At 41.8% G+C, this 16,870-nt stretch overlaps 1 protein-coding gene across 1 annotated transcript in view; it reads left to right on the top strand.

The window, feature by feature from the left end:
- LOC137642254 (tudor and KH domain-containing protein homolog) overlaps positions 1-16,870 on the top strand; it is a 57,956-nt gene that overhangs the window by 3,157 nt on the left and 37,929 nt on the right. The window contains exons 2-3 of the mRNA XM_068374782.1: positions 8,759-8,889; positions 10,811-10,845. Of these exons, the coding sequence (XP_068230883.1) occupies positions 8,759-8,889; positions 10,811-10,845 (166 nt within the window). The remainder of the gene's footprint in view (positions 1-8,758; positions 8,890-10,810; positions 10,846-16,870) is intronic.

Genomic DNA, 16,870 nt, shown 5'->3' with positions numbered 1-16,870 from the left:
CTTGGTCCTTCTATAGCTAAACCCTTACATTCCCACACTCCTGGACATTTACATGTCATCTAGATTGTGAGGCACAAGACCGAGTAGGTAGTATGTATCTTTATATCCTTCCTCTCGCAAAAGTAAGCACTCTTAAACAATATTGTTTTTATTTGGGAGATGGTGTTTCATATTGTAAATGTTCTTGATTTTTATTGTTATTGGTGATGTGTCAGATCAGCTGGTCATTTACATCACATGATCATTCCATGGGACGGTGCGTTTTCATTTAGTTGCAAGCTCGGCCACTAGCTCACCATGAGTTTTCTTTTGTGGAGTATTTTAACACATTTATTTTTTATCCTTAAAAGTCTGTCTATAAGTAAAAGACTTAAATATTATAGTCTGTTATTCATACTGTATTCAGTGAAGAACAAGCCCTATTGTAGCCCTATAGCTTGTAGAGTAAATTTTGGTTCAAATAAGAGATATAGAAATAAATTAATAGCAAAGGGTGACTTGAAATTTTAATGAGCATCATCAGATGTCAAAGAGGCAGCTTTTGATGTACCTGCTGTATAAGCGTCATTTTTTGTAGATATATCCAAAATATGAATTTTTATTCAATTATTTTTATGTAGGTATTTGAAAACACTGTTATATTTTTAGGCTAGTCTTGGATTTAAAATATGATCATCATTTGAAATCAAAGCAAGTTGAAGTTTAAATGCAGATGATAAGACACTGTAGGAGACAAAACTCTCTTATTTTCTTCAGTGGTGCCAGATTTGGGCTTTCTCTTTAGCCTAGCTATATTTCCTTTAGGTTCATGAAATGAAACGGCGTCAATGACCTTCGATGTCAGGATGCCAGAAAAGGGATTTTGACGAAGGAAAAATCTATTTCTGGGGAGAGACCTGTGACGCCCGGCGAAAAAGTCCTTCTTTGTACTTTTTCTGATATAAATCTTCCAAATATACCAGAGAAAATTAAAAGCATGGAATGCAGAGGTTACAACCCTCGCGCGAGCACCTTGTTGGTGTCGTATATCTAACAAGGGCGTTTGTAAAACACTATTCACAGGCTGTCTTCCATTTAGATAATCCCTTCATCAAAGTGGGAGGGCCGTGACAGGCCCTAGAGAATACAGTTGGGTTACCCTACCGACACCTACCACTCGCGCTCACCAGGTCATCCTTCTGCAAGAACATATGGCTTGGCAAGGAAAGGGTGGGTCCGTACAAAAATAACCGGGAAGGGTTTCGCCGGGCGTCACAGGTCTCTCCCCAGAAATAGATTTTTCCTTCGTCAAAATCCCTTTTCTGGGTCGACCTGTGACGGCCGGCGAAAAAGTACCAGAGAATGCCTTCCAAGCCCAATAAATTAATAACATAATGAGGAGAATACAATCACCATGTACGACAATACTATGATATAATAAAGTAATCGTCCAATTACCAACCAGCCAAATGACATAGGGAACGTAAGGTTAAATAATAATGACGACAAGGAACCAACTGAGTGTCGAATCGCAAAAGGCATCAAACCTTACATGTCTAAGTATATCTAAACATTAAAGGAACGGTAACTACAATAACAATTAAACCATAGGAATTAAACATGGCAAATATCATAGGGCTAACGAACTACCAAGGAGAGCGGCGACGTGGTGTGAGTGGCGGGTAGGAGGGAGAAGAGAAGAGATGGAAGAAAGGAAGAAGAGGAGATTAATGGGGAGAGATAAGGCTCCCCTCTGCCATCGTTGGGTATTTAAGGGCCTGTAAGATCTTTAGATATTGGCGTTTGACAACCATAGGGGATTTCCAACCCGTATATTTTTTAAAATCATCAAAGTCCCTGTTCTGGAAGTCATTGTTGGAGGCATCTACTGTCCGTATATCATGAGCCTGGGGAAATGATTCCGGATTAGTATGTTTAATGAAGTAGAGGATTTGTTGCCTGATACCGTGAATGGAAATAGTACCTCCTTGTTCCCTGATAACCAAGGGGCCAGACGAGCGGGTGGCAGTTCTAGCTAAAAAGGGGCTTGAGAGTGTGACTGTACACGGAGAAAAATCCTGGGGATGAAGAATAATCTTCCGAGGGGAGCACCTATTTTGCGGATCCTCATTTTTTAGCTAGGGAAGCTTTGTCTGGAAAAGGAGTACTTCGGCTGAAGGGAGGAAATCTATGTTTTCCGGGTTTTGTGAGAGAGCTGCTAGTTCTGATGTTCCATCACCTGAGGCCATAGCCGTTAGAAATAAAGTCTTCCTAAGAAGAGTGATATAAGAGCAGGATTCATTGTCCGTGTCCATCGCAAGTTTGAGAACACCATTCAGAGACCAAGAGTCCTTTTGTGGCCGAACCGAAGGTCGAAGCCTAGCACATGTTTTTGGTGTTGATGAGAAATAGGAATCAGCTAGGTTAATGTTGAACCCAACAAGGAAGATCTTCTTCAAAGCTGACTTGATGGTGGTTAAAGTGCTAACTGTTAGGCCTTTGACAAATAGGAACCTCAAGAAGGAGATGGCTAAATGCGGGGACATACGAGTATGGTCTGCACTCTTAGGGGACCTACTAGTTGTTAACGGCCGAATCATATTGGCGAATTGTCGAGTCCCTTTTGTCCCATTCGATGAAGAGATCGTTTCCGGTTCAATGTTCGCATCTCTACGAGCTGCCAACTTCCTGTAGTCCACAAAGTTAGAGTTTTGGCTATCCTTGAGTAATCTGACACAGTGAGTTTGGATACTCGGGTCAGTTTGAGGAACGGGATCCGGATGGGACTGAGTTTCAACTCGAGGAGGAGAGGAAACCAACTGTTCTTGGCGAGTGAGGTGGTACTAAAGCCACTGCGCCCCGGAAGGAGCGTAGTTTGTGTAAAAGTTTTTAGAAGATTCCCTGGGGGAGATAAGGAAATCTTCTTCTAATGGTTCCAATCCCGGGGTAATGCGTCCATGGCATAAGCCCGAGGGTCCAGGGTTGGGGTCACATAACAAGGAAGTTAGTGATTCATCTGAGTTGCGAATAGATCTACCTGGAGGCCTGGAACGAGCCTGAGTATCCACCGGAATGAAATTATGTCTAGAGACCATTCTGACTCCAGTGGATCCGTCCTGGATAGTGAGTCCGCTCTCACATTTTGGCCTCCCGCTAGGTGAGGTGCTGACAGGAACCAGTTCTCTTCTGTTGCCCAGGCGAAGATAGTGACCAGGATCTGATTCAGGTTGGGTGACTTGGATCCTCCCCTGTTGACGTAGTGTACTGCGTCTGTGCTGTCTGACACTACTCTGATGTGGGTCGACCTCGGAGGAGAGTCTCTCTTCAGGGTCAAGAACACTGCCATGGCTTTGAGAACAATGATATGGGACTGTTTCATGGAGAGTGACCAAGAACCTGAAACATCTGATGTTCGGAGTAATCCCCCCCATCCACTTAGAGACGCGGCTGTATGGAATGTCACTTGTGGAGGTGGGAATTGTAGAGGAACCGATTTGGAGAGGTCCTTCGGTTCGGACCATGGGCGTAGTCTCATTTTCAAGACAGAGGGGATCTTCGAGACCATGTCTCTTATAGGTACTGTAGCTCTCTTTCTCCAAACTCGATTGATGTCTTTGAGTTTGGCTTTTATTAGGAGATCTGTTACTGAAGTGAATTGGAAAAGTCCGAGGATACTTTCTAAGGCTCTTCGGACACCTGTTTGTGTTTGAGAAAATTTTTTGATCTTGGAAACTATTCCTCTTACCTTTTGGAAGAGAGAGACAACGTGTGCTTCGAAAGGTCCCACTGAATGGCTAACCATTCTAAGCGGACTGATGGTTGCAGGCGAGATTTTTTGGAGATTGACCCGAAATCACAGGTTGTCGAAAAATTGAAGTAATTCCTTCGTAACTCTGTTGCCTTCTATGACCGGCCGGGCCCAAATGAGCCAACCGGCCAGATAAGCAATGATCTGTATCTCTTGGTTCCTGAGTTGTTCTAACACTCTCTCTCCCAGTTTCGTGAATATCCTGGGATCAATGTTGAGGCCAAAGGGCATGTCTTGAACACAAAGGCTTTCCTGCTTAGGCGGAAACCCAGATAAGAAGAGAAGTTTCGAGCTATAGGCGCAAGATAATAGTCGTCGGTAAGATCGACAGAGGTGGTGACGGTCCTACGGGGAAGTAAGGTCCGTACCTGAGAGATAGTCCACATCCGGAACTTGTCGCAGAGAATGTAAGAGTTTAGCTTGACAAGTCCAGGTCCACTCTCAATGCCGACAAGCCTTTCTTCGGAATTGTGAACAGGTGGCTTTGGTACTTCAGTGATCGATCCCGTTTGATTGCTTCTTCTTGAGTAACCCTGTGGTGTACTCTTTCAGGATGGGAGTGGATTTCTGGGAGAAGGTCACTGGTGGAGGAGGAGGACCTTGTGGCCATTTTCACCTCAAACCTTTAGAGATTATGCTATGAGCCCACAGACCGAAGGTCCAATGGTCTCGAAAGTGGTAAAGTCTACCCCCTACCGGGACCACCGCGTTGTGAGGGGGTGAATCTAGGTACTTTCCTTCTCCGAGCCCCCTTTTTCCTAGGTCCGCCTCGATGGCGAGACTGTCTTCTACTCCTGTAGCTTCCTCTCTGGTGTCCACGAGAGGAGCCTGAGGGTTCGGATCTAGGGCTGTATGCAGGTAAAACATCCCAACGGGGTTGGGCTGTGTACCTGGGGAATCAGTGAGGTAGACCACCTGATGAGGGGGATTTGGATGCATAGACGTCGAATCAGAGGAAGGCTGTGATGACGAGTGGGTAACCGACTATCGATTCCTGTCTGATAGAGGCCTCAGACAGAACGTATTTCCCACAACTAACCCGATCAGACCATCAAACGTGTAGGTCGAATTGGAAGGGCAGATCTTGGAATTATCGTACCCCCCAGACTGACAACATCCTGGTCCAGACAGATCGGGCCTGCCCTTTAGGAAATAATACTGTTACCTTCGGTACCTTGTCTAACCTAACCAAGGCAATCTCTTTCAATCGAACGAATCCGTTGAACGGGAATTCTAGTACCTGGGAGTAAAATCTAGGTCCCCCAGAGGGAGGACGTCTATGCCATCCAGATTTATGGTACCATCTATATATGGAACAAGTAAGGCAAATCTCTATGCGTTGTTTTTATCGAAGGAGGTTACTTCGATATGCCTGGGGCTGTAGGGGGAAACTTCCGAGTTCCTGAACGGATCCGACTCACTACCATACTTTTGAGCTCCGTCATAGCCCCTTGGTTTTCCCTAGAATGTGTTGCTTTTAGCAGTCACGGTTTATGCAGGGTAACATGAACATCAGGATCGATTAAGGGTCCTAGGTCGGTGACGTAGGTAATTGCAAAGTTGAAGGCTCAAAACTCATCCCCACCTACCTGCCCGTCCATGGGGTCGTCGTCCAACCTTAGAGAGGACACTCTGAGGAGATAGGGACCTCTAGATGGAGCATTTCTTCCCAACCTTGATACCCAAGGGCGGAGAGCCTCTCTTGCAGGCCAGAGAGATTCATCATCATCCTGACGGGAACCATGTAGGTGAACCTTCTGTAACAGAAAGGGGATATAAGTCTGGATGTTCCTTGAACTTTGGTTAGTGATCCTATTCACAGGCTGGGATCAGCTGTATAACTCATAAAAATCAATTTTAAAGAAGTCATTTAATGTACTATCTTTTGGGGTATAGTTCGACACTTGTATTCATGAAATGTGACACTGTTGGCGCATCCGCCACAGGTTGGCCACCCCTGACTCAGACGTTCAGAACCGGGTCTAACATTATTTACTGGCTATTAGTATTCTATTGATTCATCTGTTCACTGACCAGAGTTTCAAGGAACAGTAGATAGCCTCTCATGGCATGGTTAGTCTCGACCCGGCCCTTCATTAGAAGGGGCCAACGTTCGGTTCCCAGTACTGAGTGGAAACTTATTTCTATTTGAACACTATGTTGTATGGATATTTATTCATATTTAGGCATAGTTAGAATTGAATATGCATAAATAAAGGCATAATCAATTTATTTCTATTTGAACACGATGTTGTATGAATATTTATTCATATTTAGGTATAGTTAGAATTGAATATGCACAAATATAGGCACAATCAATTTATTTCTATTTGAACACTATGTTGTATGGATATTTATTCATATTTAGGCATAGTTAGAATTGAAAATGCATAAATATAGGCATAATCAATTTATTTCTATTTGAACACGATGTTGTATGGATATTTATCCATATTTATACATAGTTAGAATTAAATATATGCATAAATATAGGCATAGTTATGTTCATATATTTTTATTATGACTTTCAAGAATAACTAATGAATATTACCAACGCAAATTCAAAGTGTCATTAAAGTAAGTACAGTTTACTTTGTATTCATGTTAAATCCTTTCCTTTACAGCAAAACAAGAGATTGGCCACCCGTGGTCTGAGTGATCTCTGTCTGTACCGGAGCTCCGGTAACAATCCCCGGTACAAAGGTCCGTCATAGTGACAACGTGAACACCAGAGGAAAACTAATATTAACCTCAATGCTGATCGCCTGTACGATATCCGGTTAAGCCGGAGATTCGATGAAAAGGATCGTAATAACGATATTGTGATTATTCATGAAAAAAGGGTTCATACCCTAATTCTGATCGTCTGATTGATCTCTGTTTGTAACGGAGAACTAGTGACAAAGGTCCGTCATCGTGAAAACGTGATCCTCAGCGGTACGATAACATTCTCTAATACTGAATGTTTGTGTTATCTCCAGTGAAGCCGGAGATTCGATGAAAATGGGACCGTAATAATGAAACTGTGAAGTCTTCATCGGTATCACATTGTTAACTCCGGTTCTGGCCGTCTGCTTGATCTCTGTTTGTACCGGAGATCCGGTAGCAAAGGTCCGTCACCGTGATATCGTGACCGTTCCCGGTACGATAACATTAACCTCAATGAATGATTGTGTTATCTCCCGTGAAGCCGGCCGTAACGGTGTAATTATGATCAAACATGACAAAGGTTCGTGTGTAAAAGGCTTCAGCCGGAGTCCGAGTGCCGGATTTCACCGTTGCACTCCAAAAATCTGCTCCTGTACGTTAACTAGTTCTCACCCAATGAGTATCCATATAGCGGAGCATAACTCAAGGCGGAGCTAAGCATAACTCAAGGCGGAGCTAAGGGTGTCGGTATAAAACGACCCCAATTAATGACTCATACACTAACGTACCTATTAATAGTGTTAGCTATATTAACAGTAACCACATCAATAAAAACGTTTATAATATTAAACGTACTATCATCAACTCTGATACTAAGAGGAGGCCTGAATAACTCGTGATCGTATAAAAACGGAGAACGGGAAATTCACCTCTCTTACTCGAGCTAACAAAGAAAACGAGAGAAGGGATAACTCATATCTGTAGAACAGGGAACGAGCAGTCTCTGTTTTCGCTCTCAAGGTTACATAATAAAAAACTAACATCACACAATAAAACAAGAAAATTAATAAAATTGATTGCTTTTCTTAGTAATTGTAATAACCAAGAACGAAGAATAACGACAACGTAACAAATAAACAAGGATATAGTCTAAATCGAAGCCTCTGAGGCGAGTACAAACTAACAGACTAAATCGCTAAACTTTAATTCGCTATTCTTCGTAGGTCCAAATTGGACTTGCAAGCAAATAAATACCATAGTAAAATTTAATGATAACACAAAAAGGCCATAAAACGTAAGTGATATAACCTAGATGACAGAGTACCAGATGGGCAAAAATAACTAGAATATTTACCGAAGCGAACATAACCCAAAATGGCTGCCGATACCTCGGCAGGACAATCGCTTCCAAAACTAAAAACCACCATATTGGAAACAGAACAAATGCCCGGTACTGTCAAAAGCTGCCAAAACAAACTATGGTACTTAACATTGGTAAGGGTGAAGTAACAACGTCAGTCATGTTGAATTAACGACAATCACTTCGAAAAACACTGGGCAAAACACTTATCAACTTTGCGGCCAAGTCCAAAACAGAAAGATGACCTGGTGAGCGCGAGTGGTAGGTGTCGGTAGGGTAACCCAACTGTATTCTCTAGGGCCTGTCACGGCCCTCCCACTTTGATGAAGGGATTATCTAAATGGAAGACAGCCTGTGAATAGTGTTTTACAAACGCCCTTGTTAGATATACGACACCAACAAGGTGCTCGCGCGAGGGTTGTAACCTCTGCATTCCATGCTTTTAATTTTCTCTGGTATATTTGGAAGATTTATATCAGAAAAAGTACAAAGAAGGACTTTTTCGCCGGCCGTCACAGGTCGACCCAGAAAACCTAATATCAATAAATCATAATAAATCATGAAGTGAGAGCAGGAGTCGGATCTTGATCAAATTTACCATTACTGTATTTTGTGATGGTTTACTTGGTGTGTACGTGCATCAATATATTGAACGCCTTGGGATGAAATTAAGTAATGTGCAGAGAAAGATTTTGCATTTGTATTATAAGAAAAAATAAGATTATATATATATTATATATATATGTATATATATATATATATATGTGTGTGTGTGTGTGTGTGTGTGTGTATTTCTCATACATTACTGTATTAAGTATTTTATTGAAAACTTGGTAAACTGTTTTTGTAGTTTTGATAAAAACTTTTAGTGATTTGTCTTTGTATAATATATTAAGTGATGAGAATGATTTACATTTATGTAGAAAATGCAGTGACTCCTATTATATTTAGCCTATTTTCAGGAATGAAGTATACCCAGTTGTATTGAAGAGTCTTGAAAATGAAAATGTTAACGAGTACCTTGTGGACTCAGGATATGCCAAATCGAGCTCAAATTCTATGTTAAGTGGAACAACTCCAAAAAAAGCAGATGGTAAGTGAATTCTTCATGCATTATTATTATTATTGTTGTCATTATTATTATTATTATTATTATTATTATTATTATTATTATTATTATTATTATTATTATTACAAGCTAAGCTACAACCCTAGTTGGAAAAGCAAGATGTTACAAGCCCAAGGGCTCCAACAGGGAAAAATAGTCCAGTGAGGAAAGGAAATAAGGAAATAAAAACTACAAGAGAAGTAATTAAAATTAGAATAAAATATACTAAGAACAGTAACATTAAATTAGATCTTTCATATATAAACTATAAAAACTTAAAAAAAAAACAGGATGAAGAGACTAAGATAGAACATCGTGCCTGAGTGTACCCTCAAACAAGAAAACTCTAATCCAAGACAGTGGAAGGCCATGGTGCTACCAAAGACTAAAGAACAATGGTTTGATTTTGGAGTATCCTTCTAGAAGAGCTGCTTATCATAGCTAAAGAGTCTTTTCTACCCTTACCAAGAAAAAGTAACCACTGAACAATTACGTTGCATTAGTTAACCCCTTGAGCGAAGAAGAATTTTTTGGTAATCTGTGTTGTCAGGTGTATGAGGACAGAGGAAAATGTGGAAAGAATAGGCCAGACTATTCAGTGTATGTGTAGGCAACGATGAAATGAGCCTTAACCAGAGATAAGGATCCCTTGTAGTACTGTCTGACCAGTCAAAGGACCCTAAATACGACTGGCCGATTTTTTAAAAGTAATTATTTTGTTAAATCACTATGGGAACATTGTGCAATGTCTCTTCTGCTATTGAAATATTAAGCTTTTCTTTGTTAGGAGATGTGGTCTTGCTGTCCACCTTCTATTAACTTTACTCCATAATGTAACTATAGGGTTCCCCCACCCCTAGTTGCTTCTCAACACAAATTGGTCTTCCTGGTTCCGGCACTGGGTCACTTGCCCTAGTTTCCATAAATCAAATCAAATAAAGGCATGAAATCTTTTTGGTTATGAACATTATGCCAGTTTTCCCTTTCTGAACAGGGTGACATGTCTCTTTATGGTTTATATATGAGAGATCTACCTTATAAAACTTCAATAATATAAGCCTAGTTCGTTCTAGTTACTGATACATTCTTAGGCTGACACTTTTAAAAATAGATAAATATTGTCTTTATACCATATAATTGTAGACTCTCTCATGCCTAGAGGGGACAGTTTAGAGGGTTGGGAAAACCTGGAGTTTGTTCAGTGTTACAGGAGTATATGCAGCATTACTGTAATTTACTTTTAGTTTTTAGGCCTAAAAATTACTATTGATAACTAAAAAAGATAAAAATATGAAAAATATATAACTTATCTGCCCTCAGAAACCCGCAATATAAAGAGGAGGCCATGATATAGATTTATGTAGTCCCACGATTACTAAGCAAGCAATAGGTGAACAGCAATATGGCAAGGGGTTACTGTATTTTCAAATAAATATTAATGGTAGGATGGAGATCATTGATTCTGCTTCTCAGTTTGCAACCCCTGTTCCTAAGCTATGAAATTTCATTTTTAATTTGATATGAGTTTTCCTTGTTTATGATCTCTTTTTTTTTCACTGCAAGATAACTTCCAAACTAATGCACAAATTTTAGTACATGGTTATGTCAAGATTTAATTATTGTATACCAGATGGCTATAGTTTTCACAATGCACTGTGATTTTATGTTGAAAGTTTTATTTACCGGGTATTATCGTTTTTGGTATAACTTCGATACTTTTGATATTTTAAACTTATAAGAAATTGGTTAATCTTTACTATTCATATTTATTTGCATTTGGTAAGTAATTATGCATTTATTTGCTTTTTGCCTTCGTTATGTACTGTAGTTCTTAGAATTTTATTTGTACAAGCTTGAGTTGGTGGACACCAAAGTTTTGGTGACTAATTGATTTTATTATTTACAGATAAAGCCATGGAGGTCAAGACTGATGAAAATACTGTAAGTAACTTTTTAGGCTGTCCATACACTGCAGTATATGCATGATCTCTGCAGTCCTTACCCTTAGCTTCTCAAATTGATTATTTAAAATCATCACCAAATTAGGTGTTATAACTCAAGGTGCCACATCCCCTGCAGCCACTACAGCACCCAAAGCCCAGTAATCCTAATAAGATATCCATGTTTCTTTGAATGAGTTCCTAGAAAAAACCAACCTGCTGCTAATACACATTCTAATGAAAGGTTCCTACAGAAATTGAGATATGTAGCTACACTTTTAATATCATGAATCCTAAGTTTCAAGCGATGCATCTCACTTGGATATGGTTATCTTCAAGTCCCTGTGACTGAAATTTTAACAAGAAAATTATCTAGTGTCTTTGGAAAAAGGACGATTTGAAGTCCTAACCCTACAAAACAAATTGGGAACTGTTCCCCTAATATTCTAATATTTTTTTATAGTCTTTTCCAAGTAACATCTCTTACAAGACAGAAATCTGTTCTTTGACACATGACCAGTTTTCTCTTCCAAAGAGGAATTGTGAAGAATGTAAGGCAAACCCTCCGCCTTAAAATCATTCTTAACTCCGAATGTACGTTAGGTAAAAGGAGATAAAAATCATCTTATATTTTCCAAGAACTACATTATATGTAGGCCGTTAGTATATTTAGTTGATGCTGAATCTAATCAAAAAGTAATCCTAACTGTGAGATCTTCAACAGAAAATGCTTTCAAAGGTTCAAAGAGATAGCCATTTGAATATTGTAATGCTATAAGTAGATTCCAATAGATTGTTCTGCCAACCTGAGGTTTCTCAATATCAGATATAAACACATCCAAAATATCTGAAGCAGATAACGTAAGCCTAGATGCTTAAGTATAGAATTCAGTTAGTATCTATAAGTCCTTAATAGCTGAAATGAACGATTTCCTTCCATAAGAAAGAAAATGAAAAATTAGACACCATTGCCTAAACTAGTTCTAGTCATTGGAACATTCATTGATTCTCACTAATCAAAGTCAACATTCCATTCCCTTCGATACAGATTTCTGGGGCGACCTGTGACTGCCGGTGAAAGTAGTCCTTCTTTACACTTTTCTAATATAAATCTTCCAAATATACTAGAGAAAGATAAAAGCATGGAATGCAGAGCTTACTACCCTCGCGCAATCACCTTGTGGGTGTCGTGTATACAACAGGGGCGTGTGAAAACCACTATTCACAGGCTGTCTTCCATTTAGATAATCCCTTCATCAAAGGGGAGGGCCGTGACAGGCCCTAGAGAACACAGTTGGACTACCCCACCGACACCTACTACGCGCGCTCTCCAGGTCATCCTTCTGTTTTGGACTTACCCGCAAAGTCGTTAATTGTTTTGATCGGTGTTTTTCGCAAGTGATTGTAGTTAATTCAACATGACTGACGCTGCTACTTCACCTTTACCAATGTTAAGTACCATAGTTTGTTTTGACAGTTTATTTCAGTACCGGGCATTTGTTCTTTTTCCAGTAATGTGAATTTTAGTTTGGGAAGCGGTTGGCCTGCCTCGGTATCGGCAGCCATTTTGGTTTTGTTCGCTTCGGTAGTTTTTCAAGTTATATTGCCCATCTGGTACTGTGTCATCTAGGTTATATCACTTACATTTTATGACCAATTTTATTATCATTATTTATTATTGTTTTTACTATGGTAATTATTTACTAGCAAGTCCAATTTGGACCAACGAAGAATATCGATCTGGTCTTTGTTATAGTTATGTACACGCCTCAGGAAGGTGCTCGTTTTAGACTATATCTTTATGTTTATCTGTTACGTTGTCGTTATTCTTCATTCTTGGTTATTACAATTTCATCATTATTCTTATCATATTATTGTGTGATTTTGGGTCTTTATTATGTAACCATGAGAGCGTGAGCATAGAGTGCTCATTTTCTGTTACTACAGCTACAAGTTACCCCTTCTCTCGTTTTCTTTATTAAGCTTGAGTAGGGGAGGTGGATTTCCCGTTTTCCGTTTTATACGATCACGAGTTATTCCTGCCTCCTCTTCTTCTCCGGGTTGATGATATTACGTTTGATGATATTCACGTTTTATTGATGTGGTTACTGTTAATATAGCTAGCACTATTAATAGGTTAGTGTATGAGTCATTATTTTGGGATCGCTTTATGCCGACACCCGTAGCTCCGCCTTGAGTTATACTCCGCTATAATGGATACTCATTGGGTGAGAACTAGTCAGATATTTGGAGTGCAACGGTGAAATCCGGCACTCAGACTCCGGCTGAGGCCTTTTGCACACGAACCTTTGTCATGATTAATCACAATTACATTATTACGGTCCTTTTTTCATCGAATCTCCGGCTTCACTGGAGATAACACAGATGTTCAGCATTGAGGTTAATGTTATCTTACCGCTGAGGTTCACGATTTCACGATGACGGACCTTTGTCACCGGATCTCCGGTGCAAACAGAGATCAATCAGACGATCAGAATCGGAGTTAACAATTTTTTACCTATGAGGTTTATAGTTACATGTTACGTGGTTACTGGTTGTTAATATATAAAATTGTTAGTTGATATATTACTCACACATAATTAAATTTATTTGTTCTGTTGATTCATCTGTTCACTGACCAGAGTCTCAAGGAACATCCAGACTTATGATCTATGCCGGTCCCATGCACATTGCTCCATATCCTTCTCTCGGGAACCGGGACAAGCCCCCTACATGGTATGGTTCCCGGAGTCATGCACGCTCTGCTACGAGCTGTCATCCCTACTCCTGAGCGAGGATGTAAGTTGGTTCTAGTTTGTCCCTGTTAATATCCTTTGCGATGAATTAATTGGTCTTTATATATTTACATCAATTATTGCTTCATCATTAATCCCCTCACCTCTTTCAGGCTGATGATGAATCTCTCCAGGAGGCAAGAGCTACTCTCCGTCCGTGGGTGTCAGGTTTTGGGAGGAATGCGCCGTCTGGCGCACCCTATCTCCTTGATGGAGACATGGCTGCTCGCCTATTCCCGGGCTCTACTACTGCAGCAGTTCCACCGGAGACAGCTGCCCCGTTAATTGAGGCGGTTAGAGCAACCATTCCAACAAAGGAAGAAGTTTTATTGACGGAGGACGCGTCCTTTCTAGATCTGGACGACGAACCCATGGATGAGCAGGTAGGTGGTGATGAGTTGGTGGACCCCCTTTCATCCCTCACTCCTTCCTCTACTGCTTCCTTTCATGGCTTTGATAAGTCTACGGCTTCTCCTCGGGATCCCTCCGTTCCTGTACGACCCAAGGTGAAGCCACTACGTATCTTTAAGCCTTCAGCTTTGCCATTATCAGTGTCACCGGTCCCGGGACCCTCAAAGGATCCTGATGTTCATATTACTTTACCTAAAACCGTGACTACTAAAAAGACGAAGTCCGCTAAGTCCAGGGCTTCGTCAGCGGATCGGGCTCGGGAGCCCGCCTTATCCACCGCCATGGTCAGGGATATTGTGAAAGAGCAGATACAACAGCATCTACAACAACATTCTAGGACAAACCAAGGGGCTATGACGGAGCTCAAAGATATGGTGGCGAATCTGATCCGTTCAGGAACTCAGATGCCTCCTCCTTCAGCCCCAGACGCATCGAAGTTACCCCCCTTCGATAAAAACAACCCTTGGAGGTTTGCCTTACATGCTCCATATATAGATGGTGCCATAACTCTGGAGGGCATAGGCACCCGCCCTCTAGAGGACCTAGAATTTTACCCTCCGGGACTAGAATTCCCATTCAACGGCTTCATCCGATTGAAAGAACATGCCTTGGTTAGGTTAGACAAGGTACCGAAGGAAACGGTAATATTTCCTAAAGAGCAGGCCCAAGCTCTCTGGGCCAGGACGTTGTCGGACTGGGGGTGCACTAATTCCAAGCTCACCCCACACAAAGGAGCCTACACCATATTTACAGCTTCTCCAGTTATTACCCTACCTATTACAGATAAAGTGGCAGGTCTTACTTTTCAAGCTATCAAAGAAGGTTCTGCCATACCGGCTCTTAAAGAGACGGACCCCACCTCCATGCTCATCTCGAGTACCGCTACTATCTGGGACGATGCCCCCTCTACTTTCACAGCAGGAAAGTTAGACCCAGACTGCGCCTCTAATCTGTTTTCCGAGAAGCTTCCCAAATTACCGGAAAATCTTCTCAAGACTTGAGTTTGAGGCACGGAATAGGTTAGCTAGGTATCTCAACTCCTTTACCTCCGTGGAGTCTCTAGCCTCGCTTTATCCGACTGAGACCTTGTTCCGGGTATTCACGAAGAACCTGTCTCTGTCCTTCCAAATCGACCTACACGAGTTTTGTTCGGCTCGGGTTAGTTGCAGGAAACACGTTCTATCTGAGGCCTCGATCAGACATGAACCGAACAGGCTGATAGCTTCCCCCTGCTGGGGTAAGAACCTTTTTCCTCAGGAGGGGGTGAACAAGGTTCTACTAGACGCTGCGAGAGCAAACCAAAATTTGCAAGCAAGGTGGGGCCTCACTGCCAAAAGGAAGGTTGAAGCCCGAAAGCAAACCTTCTTCAAGAAGAAACAGAGATTTGCCCCATACAAGACGAACCGAGGTCACTACCATCAATCGTCTGTTACCCACTCGTCATCACAGTCTCCCGCTTCGTCGACTCTATAAGCGAATCCCCCTCAACAGGTGGTCTACCTCACTGCTCCCCCAGGTACACAACCCAACCCCGTTTGGATGCCCTCACCCGCATACAACCCTAGCTACGAACCCTCAGGTCCCTTTCATGGACACCAGAGAGGTAGCTACAGGGGTAGAGGACAGTTCCGTCAACGAGGCGGACCTAGGACAAAGGGTGCTCGAGGAGGGAAAGGACCTAGATTCACTCCCTCGCAATGATATAGTCCCGGTAGGGGGGAGACTTTACCACTTTCGAGACCATTGGACCTTCAGTCCGTGGGCTCACAGCATAGTCTCCATAGGTTTGGGGTGGAAATGGTCACAAGGTTCTCCTCCTCCACCAGTGGCCTTCTTCCAGAAACCTACTACCATACTGAGAGAGTACACCACAGAGTTACTCAAGAAAAAAGCAATCAAATCGCTGAAGTTCCAAGGTCGCCTGTTCACAGTTCCGAAGAAAGGCTCGTCGGCGTTGAGAGTGGTCCTGGACTTGTCAAAGCTAAATTCTTACATCCTCTGCGACAGGTTCCGGATGTTGACTATCTCTCAGGTACGGACCTTACTTCCCCGTGGGGCCGTCACCACCTCTATCGATCTTACCGACGCCTATTATCACGTACCAATAGCTCGAAACTTCTCTCCTTACCTAGGTTTCCGTCTAGGCAGGAAAGCCTTTGCATTCAAAGTCATGCCCTTCGGCCTCAACATTGCACCCAAGATATTCACGAAACTGGGAGAGACAGTGTTAGAACAACTCAGGAACCAAGGGATTCAGATCGTGGCTTATCTGGACGATTGGCTCATTTGGGCTCGGTCGGCCCTGGAATGCAACAGAGCTACGAAGAAAGTACTTCGTTTTCTCGCCATCCTGGGATTTCGGGTCAATCTCCAAAAATCCCACCTACTACCATCAGACCACTTCGAATGGTTAGGCATTCAGTGGGACCTTTCAAAGCACAAGCTGTCTCTACCTCCCAAAAAGGTAAGAGAAATAGCTTCCAAGATCAAGAATTTTCTCAAACACAAACAGGTGTCCAGAAGAGCCTTAGAAAGAATCCTCGGCCTTCTTCAATTCGCTTCAGTAACAGATCGACTATTGAAAGCCATACTCAAAGACATCAATCGAGTTTGGAGAAAGAGAGCCACAGTACCGTTAAGAGACAAGGTCTCGAAGATCCCCTCTGTCTTGAAAATGAGGCTACAGCCATAGTCCGAACCGAAGAACCTCTCCAAATCGGTTCCTCTTCAATTCCCACCTCCACAAGTAACAATTCATACAGACGCGTCTCTGAGTGGATGGGGGTGTTACTACGAACATCAGATGTTTCAGGGCTCTTG

Source organism: Palaemon carinicauda, chromosome 6 (genome assembly GCF_036898095.1).
Source record: "Palaemon carinicauda isolate YSFRI2023 chromosome 6, ASM3689809v2, whole genome shotgun sequence".
NCBI lineage: Eukaryota > Metazoa > Arthropoda > Malacostraca > Decapoda > Palaemonidae > Palaemon > Palaemon carinicauda.
The sequence above is the reverse complement of the archived record's forward strand: the minus strand, read 5'-3'. Positions and strand labels throughout refer to the sequence as shown.